Source organism: Papio anubis, chromosome 16 (assembly GCF_008728515.1).
Source record: "Papio anubis isolate 15944 chromosome 16, Panubis1.0, whole genome shotgun sequence".
Classification (NCBI taxonomy): Eukaryota; Metazoa; Chordata; class Mammalia; order Primates; family Cercopithecidae; genus Papio; species Papio anubis.
In genome coordinates this window covers 72,134,008-72,160,698 of record NC_044991.1, presented here as the reverse complement: position 1 = coordinate 72,160,698, position 26,691 = coordinate 72,134,008, and the positions used below count along the sequence as shown (strand labels likewise).

The 26,691-nt window shown below is 48.3% G+C and overlaps 1 protein-coding gene across 7 annotated transcripts in view; it reads right to left on the bottom strand.

The window, feature by feature from the left end:
• PABPC1L (poly(A) binding protein cytoplasmic 1 like) overlaps nt 1-26,691 on the bottom strand; it is a 50,598-nt gene that overhangs the window by 20,161 nt on the left and 3,746 nt on the right. The window contains exons 2-14 of one of the 7 annotated variants that reach the window (XR_002515115.2): nt 26,064-26,257; nt 22,325-22,440; nt 20,144-20,283; nt 19,912-20,006; nt 17,151-17,288; nt 14,448-14,543; nt 7,978-8,244; nt 6,452-6,542; nt 5,704-5,832; nt 3,589-3,695; nt 2,061-2,154; nt 593-682; nt 40-114 (exon numbers count right to left, since the gene is read on the bottom strand). Coding sequence is in view for 3 of the 7 variants with exons in the window: in XM_009216064.4 (XP_009214328.1) it covers nt 46-114; nt 593-723; nt 2,061-2,154; nt 3,589-3,695; nt 5,704-5,832; nt 6,452-6,542; nt 7,978-8,244; nt 14,448-14,543; nt 17,151-17,288; nt 19,912-20,006; nt 20,144-20,283; nt 22,325-22,440; nt 26,064-26,257 (1,667 nt within the window). In the remaining 4 variants the exon portion in view is untranslated. Of the gene's footprint in view, nt 1-39; nt 115-592; nt 724-2,060; nt 2,155-3,588; nt 3,696-5,703; nt 5,833-6,436; nt 6,783-7,977; nt 8,245-14,447; nt 14,544-17,150; nt 17,289-19,911; nt 20,007-20,143; nt 20,284-22,324; nt 22,441-26,063; nt 26,258-26,691 lie in introns of those variants that run through there. The other 6 variants (XM_009216064.4, XR_004179087.1, XR_001891826.3 and 3 more) reach the window with 6 other exon arrangements.

Genomic DNA, 26,691 nt, shown 5'->3' with positions numbered 1-26,691 from the left:
TCTCCCGGGCTCAGCTGCTCCTGTCACCGTTCCACCCACCTGGTTTCAGTGCATGTACGCCTTCGGCTGCTCCATAGCCTGGTGTGCCTGCAGCACGGCCACTGCCTCGTCTATCTGTGGGACATGAGTGGGAAAGGCTTAGTGCAGCTGCCCCAGCAGGTCCCAGAAGAGCCTTGACCTCCCCCTGGCTCAGCATCCTGGATACAGGATCCTCCTCCATCCACAGTGTTTCTGTGGAACCCTCCCTCCACCACTGCTTGCAAGATCCCATGGCCCTGTCTGTCACCCTTGACACAGCGGTACACTGCTGGACAGCTGGAAAAATCTTAGCCCTTACACTGATTCAGAACACGCTTCCTTGTACCAAAACCCTACCTATGGAACAACACAGAGTTAGTCCACGGAGGTACGAAGTAGCAAACCCTTACCTAAGCCGCCCCCTCCACTCTAAGATTCAGCAGGCCTTCAAGTGTCAGCAAGAAGAAACACTTTATCTGGCCAAACAGCTGCCCACTAGCTCCACTAGGAGAACCCTTGTCCTTAGCTCTGCTCCTGCCCCCTCGGGCTCCCTGCTGCCCAGGTTCCTGCTTACCTTGGCATGGAGGGACTCTGGAGACTCCAGCATGAGCAACAGCTCCGAGTTGTCAATCTCCAGCAGCATGCCCGTGATCTTGCCGGCCAGCTGGGTGTGGACATCATGGATAAGGGGGTAGAGACGCTCCCCTGTGTGGAACACCCTCTAATGGCTTGTGCACCTGCCTGGCTCACATCCCAGCATCCCAGGGCTGGTATGGAGTGGAGCACTGAGGACATCTGGGTTCTTCTCCCAGAACTGCTCCTTCCAGGCTGTGACATTTAACACCTGATCTAACATCAGGTACTTCTAATGACAGGGCCTGGTATTGGGGGTCAGCCTGTCTCAGCTGTGTGCAGGGCCCAGCAAGGATGGGGTGCCTCTTAATTAAGGCAGAAAGGGCGGAAGGGGTCTTCCCATGAAGAAAGTGAAGATGTTTACAGAGAACTAGTAACAAAGCCTTCTACTTCCATTAAGTTCATTTAAAAGTTTTCCGGGTAAGGCCAGGCACAGTGGCTCACACCTGTAATCACAGTACTTTGGGAGGCCGAGGCGGGCGGATCACCTGAGGTCAAGAGTTCGAGACCAGCCTGGACAACATGGTGAAACCCCATCTCTACTAAAAATACAAAAATTATCTAGGTATGGTGGCACGTGCCTGTAATCCCAGCTACTCGGGAGGCTGAGGCAGGAGAATCACTTGAACTTGGGAGGCAGAGGTTGCAGTGAGCTGAGATCGTGCCACTGTACTCCAGCCTGGGTGACAGAGCCAGACTCCAAAAAAAAAAAAAAAAAATTCAGGGTGAGGGGAAGGGGGTAACGTGGAAAAATGCTAAGTAAGCTGAAGAAACAATGGGGCGGTGGTAATGGGGGCGTTCAGTGAAGGGTCTGGAGGTCTTGGTGGCCATGCAGTAAAGAGCCTGCCAACTAGGAACAAGCTTGTGTTCACTTAATGACATTTTTATCAGGGCCTGCCATGGACACTGGGGTGGAGATGAATTGCACAAGGAATCCAGAATCTACAGGGAACATCACATATTTACCAAATGCACCAATGCCCCACCTGCCTGCATTGAGCACTAGGAAACGTGAACAGCAGCTTCCTCCCATTCAGGAAAGGGGTGACGAACTTTAACCCCCACCTACAGGCCATTTCTCAGCAGAAATCCAAGACCATACCCCTACTCCTCCCTTCTGTCCCCTGATCTGCCCACATCTGGAGTGTCTCCCAACCTCAAAGTCACAGGATAGCAGCGCTGGAAGTTCTGGACCTCAGGACCATCTAGTCTGACCAGGGTTTTAAGACAAGAGAATAGGTGCCCGAAGAACAGAGGTAGCTTGGCCATGGTCACCCACTAGTGGGGGGCGCAGTGACAACACTGGACTTTGACCTCACGTTGGACCGCCACTCAGGGTGTTTCCCAGCAGGCTAGCCAGCTCATAGCCTTCCTCTTCTTGCTCCAGAGTAGGAGAACCAGCCACTCACCAATCATCTGTTTTTGCTCATGCAGGGGTGCCGCAGCCAGCATGGATGCGGTCAGGGGCTCCTGTCCCGGGACGTGCACAGCCGGCTCCTGGATCTGCATGGTACCAGGGACACATCCCTTAATCACCATGGATAGGCATGCCCTCAAAACACTTACCCTGGGCCGGGCGTGGTGGCTCACACCTGTAATCCCAGCACTTTGGGAGGCCGAGCCAGGCAGATCACAAGGTCAGGAGATCGAGACCATCCTGGCTAACACGGTGAAACCCCAACTCTACTAAAAATACAAAAACTTAGCCGGGCGTGGTGGCATGCACCTGTGGTCCCAGCTACTCAGCAGGCTGAGGCAGGAGAATGGCTTGAACCTGGGAGGTGGAGCTTGCAGTGAGCCGAGATCACGCCACTGCACTCCAGCTTGGGCGACAGAGCGAGACTCCGTCTCAAAAAAAAAAAAAAAACGAAGAAAAAAACCCCACTTACCCTGGCAAGTGAACAGAAGGCCAGGGAGGCACTGGAGGAGGGAAACAGTGGGCAAGGTCTGGATGATCAGGTAGGGTGCAGAGTCCCCAGCAAGGGCAAAGCGGATTAGAAGACGAAGTCATGCCTCTAGCTTAGACATTTCTGGTAGTGCTATGAACTTATAAAGGTCCCTGACAAACGTTGATAAATGAAAGCCCTGTGTTACCAATAACTTTGTGCCAAATAAAGCACTTTTTATCAAGTAGCTTTATGGACATGTCCCCAGCACACTTCTCACCCTTTCACATCTTCATAATTTTAACACATTTTTGGCTGGGTGTGGTGGCTCACACTTATAATCCTAGAACTTTGGAAAGCCAAAGTGGGAGGATCGCTTGAGGCCAGGAGTTTGAGATCAACCTTGGCAACATAATGAGACCCCTGTCTCTACAAAAAATACACAAAATTAGCCAGGCCTGGTGTCATACGCCTGTACGTGGAGGCTGAAGTGGGAGGATCACTTGAGCCTAGGAGCTTGAGGCTGCAGTGAGCTATAATCACACCACTGCACTCTAACCTGGGTGCTGTCAAAAAAAAAAAAAAAAAAAAAAGGCCCTTCTCATTCATTTTCCAAGAAGTAGTTCAAACCAGACACATTGAAATTCTACACAGGATATGATAATGCTGAAGTTTAGACCTTTCTTAGGGCAGGTAGATAAATATATAGTCTTTGATTAGAGTAGATAGATTCTGTTTTGAAGATTAAGTACATCCCTTCAATAATCACCATATTCTTAGAATACCTTTCCTTGGTGTTCATGACAAACACTAAGGACATCCAAATTAATTTTGGTAATAACTGAGGCAAAACAGATTGTAAATAAAACAGGATGCTGGCCCTCTTTCCCCTTCTCGCAGTAAGGGTGATCTCTTACTGATTGTACACATTAATAAACGAAACTTTACAAGCCAAGGAAAGAAAAAAAGCCATGGCCCAACGCCTTAGCTAAGGTTCTGAGCCAGGTGGCCAGGAGCCCAGGCTAAGAGCAGGCAGCTGGGCTGGCCTTACCCGATAGGTGCTATGTGCTGCTGAGGAACATTTGTACGGCAGGAGAGGCCGGCCTGGTGTACAGCATCCTACCCCACCGGGTCCTGTGGTCTGAGTACCAATGTTGGCTGCAAAAAAAATTTAAAAAAAAAACAGAGTTCAAACAGCTGCTATCCAAAAACGAAACAAAACAAAACCAAAACAGAAAATAACAAGCGTTGACAAGAATGTAAAGAAATTAGAACACTGTGCACTGTTGGTAGGAATGTAAAATGATGTAGCCACTACAGAAAAACAGTATAGGGCTTCCTCAAAGAGTTAAACAGAATTACCATATCATCCAGCAATTTCACCTCTGGGTATATACCCAAAAGAATTGAAAGCAGGGTTTCAAAGAGCTATTTGTACGAATATTTTCTTTTCTTTTCTTTTCTTTTTTTCTGAGACAGAGTCTTGCTCTGTCACCCAGGCTATAGTGCAGCAGTGTGATCTCAGCTCACTGCAACCTCCACCTCCTGGGTTCAATCCTCTTGTCTCAGCCTACCAAGTAGCTGGGATAACAAGCACATGCTACCACATCTGGCTAAGTTTTGCATTTTTAGTAGAAGCAGGGTTTCCCCATGTTGGTCAGGCTGGTCTCGAACTCCTGACCTCATGACCCACCCACCTCGACCTCTCAAAGTGCTGGGATTACAGGCATGAGCCACCATGCCCAGCCTATATATATATCTTATACAATTTTTATATATAAAAATTCACATTAAGTGTGAATATACTTAATGCCATTGATCTGTACACTGAAAAATAGTTAAGTGGTAAACTTTGTTATATGTATTTACCACAATAAAAAGGAATAAGCAGGGGTGTCAGGGCCTGGCAGCAACCTAAGGCCAGGGATTGAGTATGCCTTGTTCACGCAGAACCTCCAGTGCTGAGCTTGGGGCCCCAGCACAGAGTGGATGTGAGAACATTTGCAGAATGAAAGAACAGACACACTTGCTGAACAGCCAAAATCTACACCCTTGTTTATAGTCACTGCAATACTTACCAGGCTTTAGGCCCAGCACTAAGCCCTTGCATGCATGATCTCATTGATCCTCAACAACAAGCCGGGCATGGTGGCTCATGCCTGTAATCCCAGCACTTTGGGAGGTGGAGGCCAGTGGATCACCTGAGGTCAGGAGTTCGAGGCCAGCCTGGCCAACATGGTGAAACCCTGTCTTTACTAAAAATACAAAAATTAGCCAGGTACGGTGGTACGTGCCTGTAATCCCAGCTACTTGGGAGGCTGAGGCAGGAGAATTGCTTAGAACCCGGGAGGCAGAGGTTGCAGTGAGCCGAGATCACACCATTACACTCCAGCCTGGGCGATAGAACGAGATTTGATCTTACAAAAAAAAAAAAATTAAGGCTGGGCATGGTGGCTCATGCCTGTAATCTCAGCACTTTGGGAGTCCGAGGCAGGCGGATCCCCTGAGATCGGGAGTTCAAGACCAACCTGACCAACATGGAGAAACCCCGTTTCTACTAAAAACACAAAATTACCCAGGCATGGTGGTGCATGCCTACAATCCCAGCTACTTGGGAGGCTGAGGCAGGAGAATCACTTAAATCTGGGAGGCGAAGGTTGCAGTGAGCAGAGATCATGCCATTGCACTCCAGCCTGGGCAAGAAGAATGAAAGCCCGCCCTCCCGGGTTTACGCCATTCTCCTGCCTCAGCCTCCCGAGTAGCTGGGACTACAGGCGCCCACCACCTCGCCCGGCTAGTTTTTTGTATTTTTTAGTAGAGAGGGGGTTTCACCGTGTTAGCCAGGATGGTCTCGATCTCCTGACCTCGTGATCCACCTGTCTCGGCCTCCCAAAGTGCTGGGATTACAGGCTTGAGCCACCGCGCCCAGCCGGGGGTACTATTTTTGTCCCCATTTTACAGATTAGGTGATCGGCTGTAGTAGTCAGCAGAGGCCTGAGTCAGTTGGTCCCAGGAACTGGAGGCCAAGCTAACTACCACGCTACAGTCTCCAAAGTTGGCCTTGTTCACCGAGAGGGCGTATGGCAAGGTCGCCATGGAGGCTGGTCCTGACTCCTGGTGCCAACTTTGCCCCACCCCCATTCCCCTTGGCCCTACCCACACTCACCTACTCTCTGGGTATGAGGCACCATGCGTGGCACCTGGGTGGAGGCCTGCCTGACACTGCTGATGTGGGCTGGGGGGCGACGAGGCATGACGGGTGGCCGGACCATTGAGGCACCTGGAGGGTAGGCAGCTTGTGGTGCAGACACCACAGAGAGAAAAGTTGGATGGAATGGTGGGAATAATCAGGGTGGCACACTGTGCCTAGAGGCTTCCAGGGCCACCAAGAGAATGGGAAGGGAAACTACAACATTCACAACAGAAATAGGAGTCAATTCACTTAGACCCAGAACTCCAGAGAGGGGGAGTGTAGGAATCTACAATTTCAAATCCAGCTCGTGTCTACCCAGAGCCCCAAACTGCATAAGCACCATGATCGCACACCTTAGTCTCCAAGACAGTTTCAAGTGAGTGTGCATTTCACTCTTATAGAAGAGGGCCTGTGGTCAATAATATAGCCACAGGAGTTTCATCTTCTCAGCTTTGCAAGAATTTTCAGAGTCACAAATCAGAGGCGTCTTTGGCGATGACTGCTGGTGGCTAGCTGTGTGTCTTTCATTGGCTCACCACTGTGCTTGGTACTTTACACACATCTCATTCAGGCCCATGCTCAGAAGAGGAAACTGAGGCTCAGAGAAGTGAAGTCACCCACCCTGGAAAGTGGCAGAGCCAGGTTTCATCCCTGTGTTATGACTGCCTCATGGGGCCCACACCAATAGGCCAGTCAGAGTGGAAGGGGCTGGGTCACTCACAGGAAGGTCTAGGTGGCTGGGACGTCCACCTGGGAGCAGGCTGGGTGGGTGTCACCGGGCCACAGCCATAGTATGCAGCCTGGGCTGGAGGCTGCATGGGAAAAGAAGATCCAGACTGAGGGACTTGGCAGCAGGGTAGGTGAGAAGCTACAGCTCTTCAGGGACACCATGGCAGGAACTCCACTGGCTCCTGCAGGGACTGGTGAGTCAAGACCCACAAGGCTGAAATGAAAGTTCCTTCCTCTCATCTCAGGATGTCCATTAGCCCTGAATCCTCCAGGGCAAAGATCTTAGATTTCAATCTTGGCTCCTTGTCAGCTAGCCCAATGACCTGGATAAAAAGGGTGACATCTTACTCCAACTTGTGCCAGCTTAAGCAACTGCTAAAAGGAGAGGAATGTTCTCACCCTGGTGGCCTTTAATGGGTGACATCTTTCTACTTCCTCTAAGTCCCATGAGGTCCTTTCCCAAACCATGCTCCTCAGAACATTAACATCCAGGGGAGATGTTAACAGGCATCCCACAAAAAATGACCATCTAAGCTGGGGAAATGCTGGATAATCTGTGCCTGTTTTGGAGAGTCTCAGTAGAAATTGGCATCTTAGGGTAGAACAGTAGGTCATGGTGGCTCATGCCTGTAATCCCAGCACTTTGGGAGGCCAAGGAGGGCAGATCACTTGAGGTCAGGAATTCAAGACCAGCCTGGCCAACATGGTGAAACCCTGTCTCTACTAAAAACACAAAAAATTAGCCGCGTGTGGTGGCACGCACCTGTAATCCCAGCTACCTGGGAGGCTGAGGCACAAGAATCACTTGAACCCAGGAGGCAGAGTGTGCAGCGAGCCAAGATGTTGTCACTGTACTCCATTCTGGGCAACAGAGCAAGACTCTGTCTCAAAAAAAAAAAAAAAAAAATTAATTTAATTTTTTTAAAAATGTAGGGCGGAGCACAGTGGCTCACTCCTGTAATGCCAGCACTTTGGGAGGCCAAGGAAGGAGGATTGCTTGAGCCCAGGAGTTTGAGACCAGCCTGGGCAACATGGCGAGACCCCTTTCTTTAAAATAAACAAAAAATCAGCTGGGCATGGTGGCATGCACTTGTAGTCCCAGCTACTCAGGAGGCTAAAGTGGGAGGATCACTCAAGCCCAGAAATTCAAGGCTGCAGTGAGCCATGATCACGCCATTGCTCTCCAGCCTGGGTGACACGGAGATCCCGCCTAAAAAAAAAAAAAAGAAAGAAAAATGTAGGTTTATTTTGCTGAACGCAACATTTCCCATACTTGCTGGATCATTGAGAGTCTTTTTCAGCACAACATTCACGAGCTTCTCTCACTGGGAAATGCCATTTGACTAACACTCTCTCTCCCTTTTATAGAGAGGAAAACAAAGACTTCCTCGTGAGTCCTCAGCAGAAGCAAGTTAGAAACCTCCGTTTCCCTAGAACTCTAGTCTTCACGCTCTGCCTGGCTGGGGCAGGGGGGAAGGCTGGGGAAGGCTGCGGTGGGAGTTGTGGGCAGGACGTCACCTGGGGCACGGCAGGCAGGAAGTAGCTGGAGGGCTGCTGAAAGGAGCCCAGGAGGGGGTTGCTCAGGGTCCGCATGGTGGAGAGCCGTTGCATGTACTGGTTGGTCAAGATGGCCTTCCGCTCCTCTTTGCGCTGGGCCAGTGCCACGTAGAGTGGCTTGGTGCCCACGATGCGCCCGTTCATCTCTGTCACGGCCTTTGTCGCCTCTTCTGGGGAGGAAAAACACACAAAGCCAAACCCCTTGCTGTGGCCACCCTCTGTCATCACCTAAAAGCAAGACAAGACAAGAGCTGCTGGGGTGGGGAAGGAAGGCTCCTGGGGCTGCGCTGCCTCCCTCCTCCCCACGGGCCAAGCCCAGCATGAGCAGGCCCGCGAGAAAGCTGTGATGGAGGGATGTAGCATGCACCCCTGTTTACTGAGCTATGATGGAGGGATGTAGCATGCACCCCTGTTTACTAAGCAGTGATAGAGGGATGTAATGTGCACCCGGTTTACTGAACTGTTTGAGGGATGTAGCGTGCACCCCCATCTATGAGGCCTGCTGCATGCCAGATACTTTACATGCCTTCACACCTCACACATACAATCTCCCGATGCGGGAGGCATCGCGGCTCCCACTGTACAGCCGGGATAAGAGAGACTCAAAAGAGTGATTTCTTTGGGGTCACTCAGCTAGTGGTTCGTACGTTAGCCAGGACTCAACCCAACACACTGTTCTGGTAAACTTCTATTGCCTCTGCTAAGTACCAAGCCAAGTTCTTTAGGAATTTGAGAAAGAGGTTCTTAGCCTTTCTGTTAAAATAAACTTTTTACTTTGGAGTAACTTTAGATTTACAGAAAAAGTTACAAAAACAGTACAGAGGCTTGCTGTATATCTTTTTTTTTTTTTTTTTTTTTTTGAGACATAGTTTCACTCTGTCACCCAGGCTGGATTGGAGTGGCACAATCTCGGCTAACTGCAACCTCAGCCTCCCGGGTTCAAGCCATTCTCCTGCCTTAACCTCCTGGATAGATGGGACTACAGGCATGTGCCACCACACCTGGCTAATTTTTGTATTTTTAGTAGAAAGAAGGTTTCACCATGTTGGCCAGGCTGGTCTCAAACTCTCGACCTCAAGAGATCTGCCCGCCTCAACCTCCGAAAGTGCTGGGATTATAGGCGTCAGCCACCATGCCTGGCCTGCTGTATATCTTTCACCCAGCTTCCCCCAATGTGAACATGGTACCTTTTTCAGAACTACAAAATTAACACTGGTGCAATGCTATTAACTATTTTATACCATTAGCTCCTATTAACTACAATGCTATTAACTGAACTCCAGACTTCATTGGAATTTCACTCTTTTTTCCCCTAATATTCTTTTTCTCTTCCAGGACCCAACCCACATGGCATTTAGGGTTTGTCTTTTTTTTTTTTTTTTTTTTTTTAAGAGATGGGGTCTCACTCTGTCATCCAGGCTGGAGTACAGTGGTACGATCATAGCTCACTGCAGCCTCAAACTCCTGGGCTCCAGGGATCCTCCTGCCTTAGCCTCCCAAGTAGTTAGGGCTATAGGTACACACCACCACATCCAGCTAATATTTTTTTTTAAGTTTGTAGAGATCGGCAATCACTATGTTGCCCAGGCTGGTCTCAAGAGATCCTCCTGCCTAGGTCTCCCAAGGTGCAGGGATTACAAGCAAGAGCCACCACACCTGACCCTGGGTTTTTAACCTTTTTTGGGGTCAAAACACTGGCCTGGCTCACACATCCCATAAGGACTAGAGTTATTTTTTAAATCCTTTTTTTTTCTTTTTTCTTTTTTTGCCTTTGAGTCAGGATCTCACTCTGTCACTCAGGCTGCAGTACCGTGGTACAATCTCAACTGCAGCCTCGACCTCCCAGGCTCAAGTGATCCTCTCACCTCAGTCTCCTGAGTAGCTGGGACTGCAGGCATGCCCCACCATGCCTAATTTTGTTCATTTTTTGTAAACATGAGGTCTCATCCTGTTGCCCAGGCTGGGCTTGAACTGCTGGAGAGCCCATGCTCTTAATCAGTAATTTTCAAACTGTACTCTGCGACCCTTCAGTGTAGGGGTCTTAACCTGAGAGTCCATGGATCCCCCTCAGGGAGGTCATGGATATAATTTAGGGGGTCTGTGAACCTGGACTGGGGAAAAAGTGACATCTTTATTTTCACATTAGCATTCCCTTCTATTATGAATATGGGCAACAACAAAAAAATCCTGGCAGTATTAGCCATGAATTTGCCATGAAGAAAAAGAAAATATTTTCATAGCACATTAATTATTGCTAATCTTGGCTGAGCGCAATGGCTTATGCCTGTAATCCCAGCACTTTGGGAGACCAAGGTGGGCAGATCGCCTGAGGTCAGGAGTTCGAGACCAGCCTGGCCAACATGGTGAAACCCTATCTCTACTAAAAATATACAAAAATCATCTGGTTATGGTGGCGGGTGCCTGTAATCTCAGCTACCCAGGAGGTTGAAGCAGAATCCGGGTTCTTGAACCTGGGAGGCAGAGGTTGTAGTGAGCCGAGATCATGCCACTGCACTCCAGTCTAGGTGACAGAGCAGGATTTCGTCACAAAAAAATAAAAATAAAAATAATAAAAGAAGCACATACTGCTCTCACTTTAGTAATCTATTATATTTTTTCAATATAATTTTTTTTGTAAGCCTAAGAATCTTATTTTATGCATTTAAAAATATTCTTAGGGCCAGATTTGGTGGCTCATGCCTATTTTTGGGAAGCTGAGGTGGAAGAATTGCTTGAGCCCAGGGGTTTGAGATCATCCTGGGCAATACCAAAAATAATTAGCCAGGCATAGTGGTGCTCCTATAGTCTCAGCTACTTGGGAGACTGGGACAGGAGATCACTTAAGGCCAGGAGTTGGAGGCTGCAGTGAGCTGTGATGGCACCACTGCATTCCAGCCCGGGCAATAGAGTGAGACTCTGTCTCAAAAAACTTTTTAAAAATTATTCTTAGAAGGGGTCCACAGGCTTCATCAGACAGCCAAAGGGCCGGGTGCAGGGGCTCACGCCTGTAATCCCAGCACTTTGGGAGGCTGAGGCGGGTGGATCACCTGAGGTCAAGAGTTTGAGACCAGCCTGGCCAAAATAGTGAAACCTCCGTCCCTACTACAAATACAAAAAAATTAGCTGGGCATGGTGGCGGGCGCCTGTAATCCCAGCTACTCAGGAGGCTGAAACAGGAGAATCACTTGAACCCAGGAGGCGAAGGTTACAGTGAGCCAAGATTGCACCATTGCACTCCAGGCTGGGCAACAAGAGCAAAACTCCATCTCAAATATATATATGTGTGTGTGTGTGTATATATATATATATAGTGTGTGTGTGTGTATATATGTGTATGTGTGTGTATATATATATATTTAAGAACTTCTGGCAGTAGTTAGTTAATAATGATAAAATTTAGCAAAGCTAACACTTATTCAGAGCTTACCATGAACTTGATAGTGGTACAAGTATTTATATCCATTAATTCCTTTAATTTTCATAATTATTTTTATATAAAACAATATAGGGCAGATGCAGTGGCTCATGCCTGTAATCCCAGCACTTTGGGAGGCTGAGGTAGGAGGACTGCTTGAGCCCAGGAGTTCAAGACAAGCCTGGGCAACATAGCAAGACCCCATCTCTACCAAAATAAATTTTTTAAAAATCAGCTGGGCATGGTGGCACATGCCTGTGGTCCCAGCTACTTGGGAGGCTCAGGTGGGAGGATCACTTGAGCCCAGGAGGTTGAGGCTGCAGCATGCCATGATCACACCACAGCACTCCAGCCTGGGCAACAGAATAAGAACCTCTCATAAAAATAATAATAAACCAAAATATATAAAAGTGTATAAGATGGGCCAGGTGCAGTGGCTCACGCCTATAATCTCAGCACTTTGGGAGGCCAAGGCGGGCAGATCACCTGAGGTCAGGAGTTCAAGACCAGCCTGGCCAACATGGTGAAACCTCATCTCTACTAAAAATATAAAAATTAGTAGCGCTTGGTGATGGGTGCCTGTAATCTCAGCTACTCAGAAGGCTGAGGCAGGAGAATTGCTTGAACCTGGGAGGCAGAAGTTGCAGTGAGCCAAGATCGCGCCATTGCACTACAGCCTGGGCAACAAGAAGGAAACTCCGTCTCGAAAAATAAAAATAAAAATTGTATAAGATATATATATAGGCTGGGCGTGGTGGCTCATGCTTGTAATCCCAGCACTTTGGGAGGCTGAGGCGGGCGGATCACAAGATCAGGAGTTTGAAACCAGCCTGGCCAACACAGTGAAACCCCATCTCTACTAAAGATACAAAAATTAGCTGGGCTTGGTGGAAGGCGCCTGTAATCCCAGCTACTCGGGAGGCTGAGGCAGAATAATCACTTGAACCCGGGAGGCAGAGGTTGTAGTGAGCCGAGATTGCACCACTGCACTCCAGCCTGGGTGACAGAGCTAGACTCCATCACATACACACAAAAAAGATATATATATATATATAATCCCCATTTCATACAATTTGTCTTGTTAAAAAGATGGTCACCCCAGGTGTGCCTTAACTCTAAGCAATCCAAATTTACACATTTCCTTTGTTCCAGGAGTCCTCAAGAAGGTCCATCTCCGGACGCTGTATGTAAGGTGTATGATGACTAATTACAACAGTCACTATTTCACTACTTATTGAATGCAGATGCTCTACATGCAGCCTCTTTAGTAGTTCTCAGGACACCTGGAGAGGTGAGCAATGTTGCTCCCACTTTATAGGTGAGTAAACAAGGTCCAAAAAGCAAAGCCACTGGCCTCAGATTCTACAGCTAGGTAATGGTAGGACTGGGGTTTACATTTAAATCTGATTAACTTTAAAATTCCATCTTTCAACCATGTTACTACATCAAATGTGTATGCATTTGCTGGGAAAGAGGACCTATAGCTTTTTATGATGTGTAATCAAATTTACTGATGCCTAATTTACATGTGCCACAGCCTTCTCTCACATTTTTCAAAAGGACGTTAACCTAAAAGACAACCTTTTTTGCTCCAAACACAAGGCTCCCTGAAGAATGTTTATAATTGGACGCAATAGCCAAAAGAGAACTTCTAGACCACTTCCTCAGAACCCAAGTATCACATCACTCAGGCGGGTCCCCCTGAGTGATCTGTCACTCACACAGATCTCTTTGGAAAATTCCTCATTCCTACTCCAGCTCCCTACCTCCTCACAGCCAAGTCAAACACTGCTGCTACTGCCCCTTCTTCCAGGCAGCCCTCCCTCCTGTTCCACTGAACTCCTGTAGCTCTGCCTCCCATACTGTCCCCATCTTATAATCCATTTGAGTTAGTGATGGGCTGACTTCCTCACTAGACTATAAGCTACTCGAAAGCAAGGATCACATCTGATTTGTTCCTGTTTCCCACAGAGCCTGGTAAAACAACAGGTATTTAAGTATAGTACAGAATGAATAAACACTAGATCATCTTAAAACCATCTGGGTGCTTTTTTTTTTTTGAGATGGAGTCTTGCTCTGTCGCCCAGGCTGGAGTGCAGTGGTACCATCTCAGCTCACTGCAAGCTCCACCTCCCGGGTTCACGCCATTCTCCTGCCTCAGCCTCCAGAGTAGCTGGAACAACAGGCGCCTGCCACCATGCCCAGCTAATTTTTTGTATTTTTAGTTGAGATGGGGTTTCACCGTGTTAGGATGGTCTCGATCTCCTGACCTCGTGATTCACCCACTTTGGCCTCCCAAAGTGCTGGGATTACAGGCATGAGCCACCGCGCCCGGCCTCTGGGAGCTTTAAAAAACAAACAAAAAAAGCCCGGGCCCTACACCCCAGGGAGCCACAGTCCATGCCTGACTCAGGTGTATATATTTAAGAATTGCCCAGGGGGTTGTAATGAGAAGCCAGGGTCGAAAGCCATCCACTGAGCCCAGTGCCCTTATCTATGAGACGACATCTGCTAAACTCACAGAGCTGCTGAGTAGATGGGCCAGTTGCCACATCTCAGGGGCCTAACAGGGTTGGGCACACAATTGGTGCTCCAGAAATAGGGAAGAACAAACGAAGAACGACGAAGTTCAGCTCTCTCACTTTCCAGATGGGAAAACGGAGGCCCAGGAGTGTGATGTCACTGGCAGAGGCCAGACAACAAAAGTCAATGGAAATACTAAGATGTGAATTTCTGGAATCTGGCATACAGTAGGCACTCAATAAATGCCAAGGTTACAGTGAGCCCCAAGTCCAGCTGTGTGACTGGGACTATATTTCTACCCTCTTCCCCTTCAGCCCAGACAAGGCTGCGGATGGGCTACAAGTTCCAACGGGGTCAGCAGAGCCCCAGAAGGGGTAGCCGGCACCAACCCCCTGGAGGCCACTGGGCAAGAGGGTGGAGGGGTAGGGTTGCGGGGGATGGTGGTGAGAGGATGGAGGGGAACGCTGTCCTCCAGAGGTGCCCCAGCCCTCACCTTCGCACTGGTAATTACTCCATAGGGAGAGAACTCTTTCCTCAGTTTGTCGTCATCAATGGAGTCGTCCAGGTTCTTCACGTACAAGTTCACACCCTGGAAGGAAAGGGAAACTGCTGGATGGCCTCTTCCCCTCCAACCCCAACTGCCTTGGGGAGATCAGGGGGCTGACATAGGCACAAGGGGCATGGGGAGCCCCACCAGCCCAGCCTCCTGCTCCCTGTCTCCCTCAGCACCCAGGTACCCCTATCCCTAGCGTGCCCATCACATGCAAGCTGTAGCCCCACATCCCGAATTCCCCTGCAGTTCTCACACATCTGCGCTGGTCCCAGCCTCACCATAGCTATTCCCCATTTCACAGATGGGGCCCACGAGGATGCCCCAGGTCCCATGGCAGGCTGAGGTGCAGAGCAAGCTCAAGCCGAGCTCTCCAGATGGTGGATATCGGGCAGCAGGAGGCAGAGCTCCTTGCAGGCTGGCCCATGACCAGACCCCTAACACAGGCGAGCTGCCCCTCCACTGCCTGCCAGCCCAGGAACCTCGGGCACTTACTCATGCTGGTGCCAGGTGCCACTCTAAGCTTTCCCATACATTTTGATTTTTTTTTTTAAGACTTTTTTTTTAAGGCAGATTTTTGCTCTTGTTGTCCAGGCTAGGTGCGATGGTACAATCTCGGCTCACTGCAACCTCTGCCTCCTGCGTTCAAGTGATTCTTCTGCCTCAGCCTCCCAAGTAGCTGGGATTACAGGCATGTGCAACCAAGGCCCAGCTAACTTTGTATTTTTTAGTAGAGACGGGTTTCTCCATGTTAGTCAGGCCAGTCTTGAACTCCTGACCTCAGGTGATCTGCCCACCTCAGCCTCCCAAAGTGCTGGGATTACAGGTGTGAGCCACCACACCAGGCCACATTTAGATTGTTAATCCTCACAACAACCCTGCTTGAAGGAAACTTTTATCCTTATTTTATGGACAAAACTGAAACACAAAGAGTTGCCCCAGATCACATAGTGGCTAAGTGGCAGAGACTGGACAACCCAGGCAGCCTAACTTCAGCATCTGTGTGCCTCACTGTTGAGTGACAGCTGCCTCTAGCACCTTGACTTTTCTCCTTCCAGACCTCCCAAACACAACAGTGTGTGAACATACAGAGAGCAGAGACCACACAGTTGTACAGCATAGCATCCTGCTCTCACAGATCATGTAACAAGTATTTTGTTCTGTGGGTCTGTAAGCACCTGGACACGCTGTATGTACATAAGTGGATGTATGTGTTTCTCAGCCTCAGACCTAGTGACATTTTGTGCCAGACAGTTCCTTGCTGTGGCATTGTCCTGGGCACTGTAGGATGTCTGCCAGCATCCCTGGCCTCTACCCAGTGGATGACAGTAGCACCCCACCACCCACACGACAATGAAAATTCTAGACGTTGCCAAATGTCCCCCAGGAGGCAAAACTGCTCGTCACTGAGAACTACTGAGTATGTGTGCACAATTTTTTGTGGATGTGTATATTTATATGCCCTTCTCCATGAAGAATCTAGAACTTTTATCAAAAATCTTAGAGGGGGGCCAGGCACAGTGGCTCACGCCTGTAATCCCAGAACTTTGGGAGACCGAAGTGGGCAGATCATCTGAGGTCAGGAGTTCAAGACCAGCCTGGCCAACATGCTGAAACCCTATCTCTATTAAAAATACAAAAATGAGGCCAGGCATGGTGGCTCACACCTGTAATCCCAGCACTTTGGGAGGCTGAGGCGGGCAGATCACAAGGTCAGGAATTCGAGACCAGCCTGAGCAACATGGTGAAACCCTGTTTCTACCAAAAATACATAAATTAGTCAGGCATGGTGGCATGCACCTGTAATTCCAGTTACTCAGGAGGCTGAGGCAGAAGAATTGCTTGAACCCAGGAGGCAGAGGCTGCAGTGAGCCAAGAGCACACCACTGCACTCCAGCCTGAGTGACACAGCAAGACTCCATCTCAAAAAAATAAAACAAAAACAAAAACAAAACAAAACAAAAAAACAAAAATTAGCTGGGCATGGTGGCAGGTACCTGTAATCCCAGCTACTTGGGAGGCTGAGACAGGAGACTTTCTTGAACCCAGGAGGCAGAGGTTGCAGTGAACCCAGATCATGCACTGCACTCCAGCCTGGGCAACAGAGCGAGACTCCGTCTCAAAAAAAAAAAAAAAAAAAAAAAAAAATCTTTGAGGGTTTCACTTCCCAATGAAGTTTTAAATTGCACTGATCTACAATATTCACTTTAATTATTAACGCCATATAATCCAAAGGCTGTCCAACATTCCAACTTTTGGATGTAACATATTTGGCCTGATTATTCTCAACCAGGAGTAGGATTTCCTCTAGGGGCATTTGGCAATATGCGGGTTACTTTGGTTGTCTGAGACTAGAGGATGCAACTGGGATTGAGTGGGCCGGGTTGGATGCTAACCAGTCCCACATGAAGGATTATTCTAACCAAAAGGTCCCCAGCACCCCTACTAACCCCTATCATGGTTGGGCTGTGCCCAGTTTCTCACTGTTACAAATCAGGCAGTGGGGACCATCCCATGCTCGTTCGATTCCTGCCTTGAGCCAAATGCCCAGAAGTAGGATGACTAGAAGAAACAGTCACCACTCAGGGCCCCCGACACACAGCTGCTTTCACACAGAGTGGCTGCCACTAGGAAGCCTGATCTCACCTGGTAACGCCTCAGCCGGTCCTGCTTCATCTGCTCAAACCTGCGCTTCAGTTCATTCTGCCGCTCCACGCGCTTTTGGGCCCGGCCCGCATACAGCAGCCGCCCACTCACCTCCTTCCCATTCATATGCACCACAGCCTGGGGACAGGAGGAGGGAACATGCTTGGTAACCACTTGGATGTGGCCCTGGCCCAGGCTCATCTTCTGGATCTAGAGAGGCCACCTGCAAACCGGACTGGCCACACTAGCCGAGAATAATTAGTACCAGGACAAAGGCCATTTAAGTATACCCACTTTGGCTCACGCCTGTAATTCCAGCACTTTGGGAGGCCGAGGGGAATGGATCACCTGAGGTCAGGATTTCGAGACCAGCCTGACCAACATGGAGAAATCCTATTTCTACTAAAAATACAAAATTAGCCAGGCATGGTGGCACATGCCTGTAATCCCAGGTACTCAGGAGGCTGAGGCAGGAGAATCGCTTGAACCTGGGAGGCAGAGGTTGTGGTGAGCCGAGATCGCACCATTGCTCTCCAGCCTGGGCAACAAGAGTGAAACTCCGTCTCAAAAAAAAAATTGGACTGGGGCTGTATTTTAAAAAACAAAATTGATGGTCGGACACAGTGGCTCACACCTGGTAATCACAGCACTTTGGGAGGCCAAGGTCAGGTGGATCACTTGAGGTCAGGAGTTTGAAACCAGTCTGGCCAACTTGGTGAAACCCCATCTCTACTAAAAATATAAAAATTAGCCAGGCATGGTGGTGGGTGCCTGTAATCTCAGCTACTTAGGAGGCTGAGGCGGGAGAATCCCTTGAAACTGGGAGGCGGAGGTTGCAGCGAGCTGAGATCGCACCACTGCACTACAGCCTGGGCGACAGAGTGAGACTCTGTCTTTTTTTTTTTTTTTTTTTTTTTGAGACAGTTTCGCTCGGTCACCCTGGCTAGAGTGCAGTGGCACGATCTCGGCTCACTGCAAGCTCCACCTCCCGGGCTCACGCCATTCTCCTGCCTCAGCCTCCGGAGTAGCTGGGGCTATAGGTGCCCACCACTGTGCCCGGCTAATTTTTTGTATTTTTAGCGGAGACAGAGTTTCACCATGTTAGCCAGGATGGTCTTGATCTCCTGACCTCGTGATCCACCCACCTTGGCCTCCCAAAGTGCTGGGATTACAGGCGTGAGCAACCATGCCCGGCCGACTCTGTCTTAATAAAATAAAAATAAAAATAAAATTGAGATTTGCAAAGTTTCCCATATTTAAAACGTAAATATGACCGGGCACGGTGGCTCACGCCTGTAATCCCAGCACTTTGGGAGGCCAAGGCAGGTGGATCACTTGAGGTCAGGAGTTCGATACCAGCCTGACCAACATGGTGAAACCCCTTCTCGACTAAAAATACAAAAATTAGCCCAGCATGGTGGCAGGCGCCTGTAGTCCCAGCTGCTCGGGAGGTTGAGGCAGGAGAATCACCCGAATCCAGGAGGCAGAGGTTGCAGTGAGCCAAAATCATGTCACTGCATTCCATCCTGGGTGACAGAGTAAGACTCCGTCTCAAAAATAAATACATAAAAATAAAATAAAATAAAATGTAAATATTTATATATTCCCATATTTTAAATGTGTATTACTAAGTGAAAGAAGCCAATCTAGGTTACATACTCTCTGTTCCAGAAAAGGCAAAACTACAGAGCCAGTAAAAAGATCATCGGTTGCCAGGGGTTAAGGGGCATGGAGGAATGAAGAGATGGAGCACAGGGGATGTTTAAGGCACTGAAAGTACTCTGCATGATACCGTAATAGTGGATACAGGTCATCATGCATTTGTCCAAACCCCGAGACTCTACACCAAAAGTAAATCCTAATGTAAACTTGGGACTGTGTGTTAATGATGTGTCAAAGTAAGTTAATCACTCGTAACAGATGTAACCCTTGGGAGCAGGACATTGATAATGGCGAGGCTGTTCATGTGTGGGGCTACGGGGTATACAGAAGACTTCCGTACCTTTCACTAAACATTGCTCTGAACCTAAAACTGCATTTAAAAAAGAACTTTAAAAAATTAGGTTCTAACTGCAACTACACATGGATAATTTGAACCAAGCAGCAAGCATAATTCTTTCATAATGGCATGACAGCATCGTCAACATCCTTCCTTTGAGTTGTATTTCATGGCACAAAATAATCCTCTTTGCTAACTGTGAGAGCCTTTCTGTGTGTGAAGATGGCGTCTCACTGTTTTTGCCCAGCTGGTCTCGAACTCCTGAACTCAAACAGTCTTCCCACCCAGCCTCCCCAAGTGCTAGGATTACAAGCATGAGCCATCACATCTGGACAGTTTTTAAAAAATTAGAGACAGGGTCTTGCTATGCTGCCCAAGCTGGACTCAAACCACTGGGCTCAAGGGATCCTCCTGCTTCAGCCTCCCATGTAGGCCGAGATTACAGGTGCACACCACCACACCTGGTGGAAACTGATTTAAGTGGTCAGTTCACAAGTAAATATTTTTATATAATCATGACTTTTGCATCCCTGCCTAAATATTCAGTTCTGCAGACCTCAGGGCTAGAAGTAACCAAAGAAGAAAGAAGCCCTTGGCGTTTGCACCACAGGAAGGAAGGGCTCTGCCTGCTTGTAGGACTCTCCCACCCTCTTGGCTTAGGCCGGGGAGGGACTTTCTTCTCCTCCACAGGCAGCTGGGACCCTCTTCTTAGTCCCAGCTCAGTCCCCCTGCCGCAGAACAGAGCCATGGGGAGGCTCTTACCTTCTGGGCTTCCTCATGCTTCTCAAAGTTGACAAAGCCAAAGCACCGCGAGTGACCGCTGTTGTCCCTCATCACCTTCACACTCAACATCTTCCCTGTAAAGGACCAACCTGGCTCAAAGGGGAGTCTGGCAAGTCCTCAGGAGACCCCAGGAGGGCCCCTCCCCCCTATCAAACTTTGGAGGGGAAGAGGAAAAACAGTGATACCCCCACTCCCTTGGGGACACACCCACCAAACTGGGAGAAGAGGTCCTGCAGGCCTTGCTCGTCCACATCCACCGGGAGGTTCTTCACGTAGATGTTGGTGAACTCCAGGGCCCGCGCCCCCAGCTCCGCCTCCCGCTCCCGTCGAGACTTGAAGTGGCCCACAAAGCTGTGGACACACCACAGTGGCTGATGGCTGTGGACAGCTACCAGTCATCAGCTACCCCCATGCCAACTCCAGCTTAACTGCTGCCCTTCTCCAGGCTTACATATCCCTCATCAGGAAATTGGGTAGAACAAAACTCCTTAGAATATCCCCAAGGCCCGGCTACCTCCAACAGCCAAGATATTATATTATGTTCCAGAGCTTGTCCCCAGCAGAAGGTTAAGAAGGTTTCATTCTTGTGACAAATGCACACATAACTACTACTATATATCAGGCAGCTGAGAGCACAGAAGAATGAGCCTGGGAGTCAAACAGACAAGGGCTTGAATCCTCACTCTGCAGTTGCCTAGCTGTGTGATCCTGGGCAAGTTACTTAACCTCTCTGAGCCTCAGAGTTCATTGCTGGAAAATTGGGACTCAAATTCTCATCATAGGGCTTTGCTTATTGACATGTATTGGTTGTACTGGGGAAGCAAGGTTAAGTGAATTAGACGCAGTCAATGCTAGTGTTGCTATGGGGGGCATTGATTAAAATCACTTAAATACAAGATTAATTTTATTTTTACTTATTATGTTTTTGACACTGAGTTTCACTCTATCACCCAGGCTGGAGTGCAGTGGTGCGATCTCAGCTCACTGCAAGCTCCGCCTCCCGGGTTCAAGTGATTCGCCTGCCTCACTCAGCCTCCCGAGCAGCTGGGATTACAGACATGTGCCACCACACATGGCTAATTTTTGTATTTTGGGTAGAGATGGAGTTTCACCATGTTTTCCAGGCTAGTCTTGAACTCCTGACCTCAGGTGATTCGCCCTCCTTGGCCTCCCAAAGTGCTGGGATTACAGGTGTGAGCCACCGCACCCAGACACAAGATTAATTTTAAAAGATCATTTCCTAGTTCATGTAAACACATCTAGGAAAGTATCCCAGATTTTAAAAATGAAAATAAAATCTGATGGTATTTTTAGCACGTTTAGCACAAAGTTGTACCAGGCACCACAATTTGAAGGAAACTGAGTGGCAAAGGTAAACTTGAGTAAATTGGAGCTGACAAGAGTATTCTTCTGAGCACTGGGAAAGCCCACCGAGATTTGTTTGACAGGTTGACTGAACCCTGCCCCGAGTAACCCTGGACAAAATGACTCTCAGTGCATCCCCCAGCTCAAAGCCACCTTCTCTCCACAGGCCTGACCATGGGGGCTGGCCCCTCAGATGAGCAAAATAAAAATTCTGGGCAGGGAACAGCCAGAGGCAGATTCTCTCTAGCATCTGCCTCTCAGTTTTCCCATCTGTGTAGTGGGAATGATATCAAAGTTAATGGTAGGATGAGAGCAAGCTAAGCATATGCCTACTTTTCTTTCCGCCAAAATCTCATGAAACAACACAAAAGGTTTAAAGAAAAAGCCAGGTGTGGTAGCTCGTGCCTGTAATCTCAGCACTTTAACACTTTAGGAGGCTGAGGCAGGAGGATCACTTGAACCCAAGAGTTCAAGACCAGCCTGGGTAACAAAGTGAGACCCTATCTCTACAAAAAAATAAACAATAAAAAAAATTAGCGAGGTGTGGTGGCATGTGGTCACCTGTGGTCCCAGCTACAAAGGAGGCTGAGACAGGAGGATTGCTTGAGACAAGGAGGTCAAGGCTGCAGTGAGCTGTGTTGGTGCCATGTGTATCTAGCCTGGGCTACATAATGGCAAGACCCTGTCACACACACATACACCCCATACTGAGAAGGCTGGAACACAGATGAAAACACTGAGTCCATTGATGATATGACCATTAGCCAGTCCCTCTAGAGTTTTAAAATCACCACTTCCTTTACCACTCAGAACAATCCTCTAATGCAGATCATCAGCTCCATCTTTATGTCAGGAAAGAGTCCCTGAGAAGGTGAGCAGCTGCTCTGAGGTTGCACTTCTAGGAAGGCTGCCTGCCACTCAAGTGCCTGGTGCCCATTAGCAGCTTGAGGGTAGCATCGATTCCAAGTCAGTGGTGCCATGCTTCTGTCCCTGCAGCCTCCACCCTCCCTCGGGCCCAGCCACTCACACTTTGCGGTCATTCAGTAGCATCCCGTTCATGGTGTTGATGGCCTGCTGTGCGGCCTCATGCGTCTCAAAATGGACAAAGCCGAAACCCCGGGAGCCATGCTCGTCACACACCACCTGGGCCACAGGGAGGAAGGACAGGAAGAGTACTGACAGAGGGTTCAGGTAGAAAGGAATGGCAAAGGGATCATGACCAGTCTCTGCATGCCTGCTGTGTGCATGGAAAAGGCAATCCTGCATGTTAGGGATGGGATATGGAAGCTCAGAGAGTGCCACCACTCAAGTTAACGGATTAAGGAAGGCTGGGTGTGGTGGCTCATGCCTGTAATCCCGGCACTTTGGGAGGCCGAGGTGGGCATATCACTTGAGGTCAGGAGTTGGAGACCAGCCTGGACAACATGGTGAAACCCTGTCTCTATTAAAAACACACAAAATTAGCCGGATGTGGTGGCGGGTGCCTGTAATCGCAGCTACTCAGGAGGCTGAGGCAGGGGAATTGCTTGAACCCAGGAGGCAGAGGTTGCAGTGAGCTGATATTGCGCCACTGCACTCCAGCCTGGGTGACAGAGTGAGACTCTGTGTCAAAAAAATAAAAAGAGAAAAGAAAAAACAGATTTAAGAGGAAGAGCGCCCTCGCAATGAACACAGGTTTCATCTATACTGCATACCGGCTTTTGATTGTCTTCCTAAGGCAATGGGCAAAAGGGTTAGGGTCAAACCCTCATATCTGCATCCATGTTTCTATCAAGAAACTAGAAACAACCTGGGTATTCATCAAGGGGGGGCCTTGATGGTACATTCACACCAGTATACTGCACGTGCAGAGTTGAAGAGAATGTGGTTGGTTACATGGCTGACAGTCTTGTTAAGTGAAAAAAAAAAAAAAAAAAAAAATCTGTTCGGGCTAAAGTAGGCATCTACACATTGGAAATTTTGAAAAAGACACATAAAATGTATTAATATTACTTTTGGGGACTAGGGCTGAAAGAAATGGAGTCTTCTTTTTCACTTTCTTCCCTCCACATTGTTTAAACTTTGCCAATTCATGAATTACTGCAACAACAACTCATTTCAATTTTTCTTTTTTTTGAGAAGGAGTTTCACTCTTGTTGCCCAGGCTGGAGTGCAATGGCACAACCTTGGCTCACCGCCACCCCCACCTTCCAGGTTCAAGCGATTCTCCTGCCTCAGCCTCCCGAATAGCTGAGATTACAGGTACATGCCACCATGCCTGGCTAATGTTTTATATTTTTAGTAGAGATGGAGTTTCACCATGTTGGCTAGGCTGGTCCCGGACTCCTGACCTCAGGGGATCCACCCACCTTGGCCTCCCAAAGTGTTGGGATTACAAGCTTGAGCCACCGCACCTGGCCTCATCTTTTTTTTTTTTTTTTTAAAGATGCACAACATCCTATTCCCATTCTGTAACCCTCCTAACTCAGGTCAACAGGACAGAACTTGAGAACGGGGAAAGACCTTCTAGTTCATGTAGTCCCCATCCCTCTTGTTGAACTCACAGAAAGACCACTAACCCCCACTTCAAGGTGACTGTGGCTCCACTCATCCCTGTGGCTACAGGCTCAGCTCAGCTAGTGGCATTTTCTGCCTGGATAACAAGCACTGCCTCCCAGCCTAGCTTCCACACTACCACTGGGATGCTCTTTCTAAAATGTAATTCTGACCACATTCCTTCAGTCTCTAGTAGCTTCTATCCACAGAACTATATCAACTTGGCATTTGAGGCTCCCCAATGGGTCCTGCACAACAAGTCTTGCTTCCAAACCCATGCCTTGCACATACCCCTCCACCTCTCTTACTGAAACAGGGTTCTTCCACTTTCAACTCAAGCCTCAGATCGGTCATTCGGATTTAATCACATTGACTGGGTCCCCACTGTGGGTCAAGAACCTGCCAAGGGCATTACATACCTCCCTTGTTATCTATGCCACGAGAATCCTTCCAAGCACCTCTTAACCCCTGAGCCCCAGAGGGAAAATGAGAATAAATGACTTGTCCAGGATCAGCCAACAGAATTAATTCTTTGATTATTATAGTTATCACTGAGAAGCTGCAGTGTGCCAGGCACCCTTTTAAAAGGAGTATACATGTATGCAGAAAACCTAACACACAGAAAGTACGTGATAAATCTGCCATTATTATTGTGAAGAACTTAATACACAAGTGAAGAGTCTGTTTCTTCCTTTGATCCTCAAAGACAGGAAACGGCCCCGTCTCTCTGTCACAGATAACCCTTAGCGCATTACTACATCTCCTGAAATCTACCTGCTCCTCTGAGCCACAGGGTTAGCCTCCTTTTGACCAAGAATTTGAGGGCCCTTATTGAGAACTTAAGGATTATGCTTGGCACACAGTAGCACTTGATGAAAGTTCTAACACATAGGCTACAAAAACTGTCCCCATCCTCCCTAGAATACCAGACACTCCAAAGGCTACAGGGTAATCGATCAACCATCCTCATAAAATCTAGAGGCAGAACACCCAGGTTTAAGTCCTCTGTTCCGGACATACTGACCTGCTACATGGCCGCTGATCCTCAACATTTTCATATAGAAAGTCAGAGAAATAATCAGAATCCTTCTCAAATGATATACATCCATTGGCTCAACAGATATTTATTGAGCACCTAATATGTGTCACATCTTATTCTAAGTATTGGGATACAATAATGACTAAGAACAAGATCACTGATGGAACTTACATCTAATGTAAGAGAATCTTAAAAACAAGATTTAATCACTTGATTGCCATCATGGCCCCAATTAACGGCCTTCCTGTAGCCACACCCTTCATCCTATAATTTCTACTCCCCTCTCACTTTGAATGTGGGTTGGTCTTGTGACTCGCTTTGGTCAATAGAATGTAGTGAAAGTGGCCAGGTGCGGTGGCTCATGGCTGTAACCTCAGTATTTTGGGAGGTCAGGAGTTCGAGACCAGGCTGGCTAACATGGTGAAACCCACCCTGTCTCCACTAAAAATACAAAAATTAGCCAGACATGGTGGCTCACACCTGTAATCCCAGCTACTCAGGAGGCTGAGGCAGGAGAATCGTTTGAACTCAGCAGGCTTGAACTCAGGAAGCTGCAGTAAGCTGAGATCGCGCCATTGTACTCCAGCCTGGGCAAGAGAATGAGACTGCATCTCAATTAAAAAAAAAAAAAATGTAGTGGAAGTGATGGTTCCAGTTCTGCATTCAGTTCTCAAGAGGCCTGGTGTGCTTCCACTCTTGTTTTCTGAGCCCCTGCCATTGCCATGAGAATACCATGAGAATAGCCTGGACTAGCCTGCTGGAGGACAAAAGCCAATAGGGAGGAAAGCTGAGATGTTTCAGCCGACAGCCAGCCACTCCCTCATATACCCAGTGAGAGCTCCCACTCAGCTTTCAGTGGGCATAGGAGGGAACCCAGTCAAGACCAGAAGAACTGCCCAGCTGAACTTTGCCCATTGCCAACTGTGGAATTACGAGCTAAATAAATGATTGTTGTTGATAGCCACTAAATTTGAGGGTGGTTACACAGCGAGAGCTGACTGATACACAGGTAATGTCTGATCATTCATGGAAGATGAAACTGAAAGAACGGCTACCATTCAGATGCTTGCTGTTCCTGAAACTTGACTGAAAGGACCTTGTAAACTGTAAAGTGAGGTGTTGCTTGTCATCCCTCTACCAGGCAGGTAGTTGACACTGATCCACCCAAAGACGTACACCCTTCATCCTCTACCTTGCAGGAGAGGATGTTCCCAAAGGTGGAGAAGGTATCATATAAAGCCTTGTTGTCAATGGAGTCCTCCAGGTTCTTGATGAAGATGTTGCCCACACCTGACTTGCGAAGTCCTGGGTCTCGCTGGGACCACATGATGCGAATAGGCTGGCCTTTGAGCATTTCAAAGTTCATTGTGTCCAGTGCCCGCTCCGCTGGACAGAAGGAAGAGGAGAGAAATGAGCAAGTTAAGGGAATTTTCTTGCCTTAATCGCCCACCCCTCCGGGTGCTTAACTGGGAGTCAAAAAAAGAGAAAGTCATTGTCTGGGTCCCACCTGAGATAAGAGCCTGAAGGCTCAGGAAGGATAAGCTGAGAATTAAGTGTGTATGGTGCTCCCCCACCTTCCAGTTATGATCTCATTCAACTCCCTGTAGCCACATGAGCATGGACTCCTGCCCCCATTTTACAGATGGGAAAACTGAGACTAAGAAACAGGAAAGGTCTGTGGCCGTGTCAGGTCTATTCTGGCTTCTAAAGTACACTGAGTGGATAAGAATGTCCATATGAGGTGGGTGGATCACGAGGTCAGAAGATGGAGATCTTCCTGGCTAACACGGTAAAACGGTAAAACCCCATCTCTACTAAAA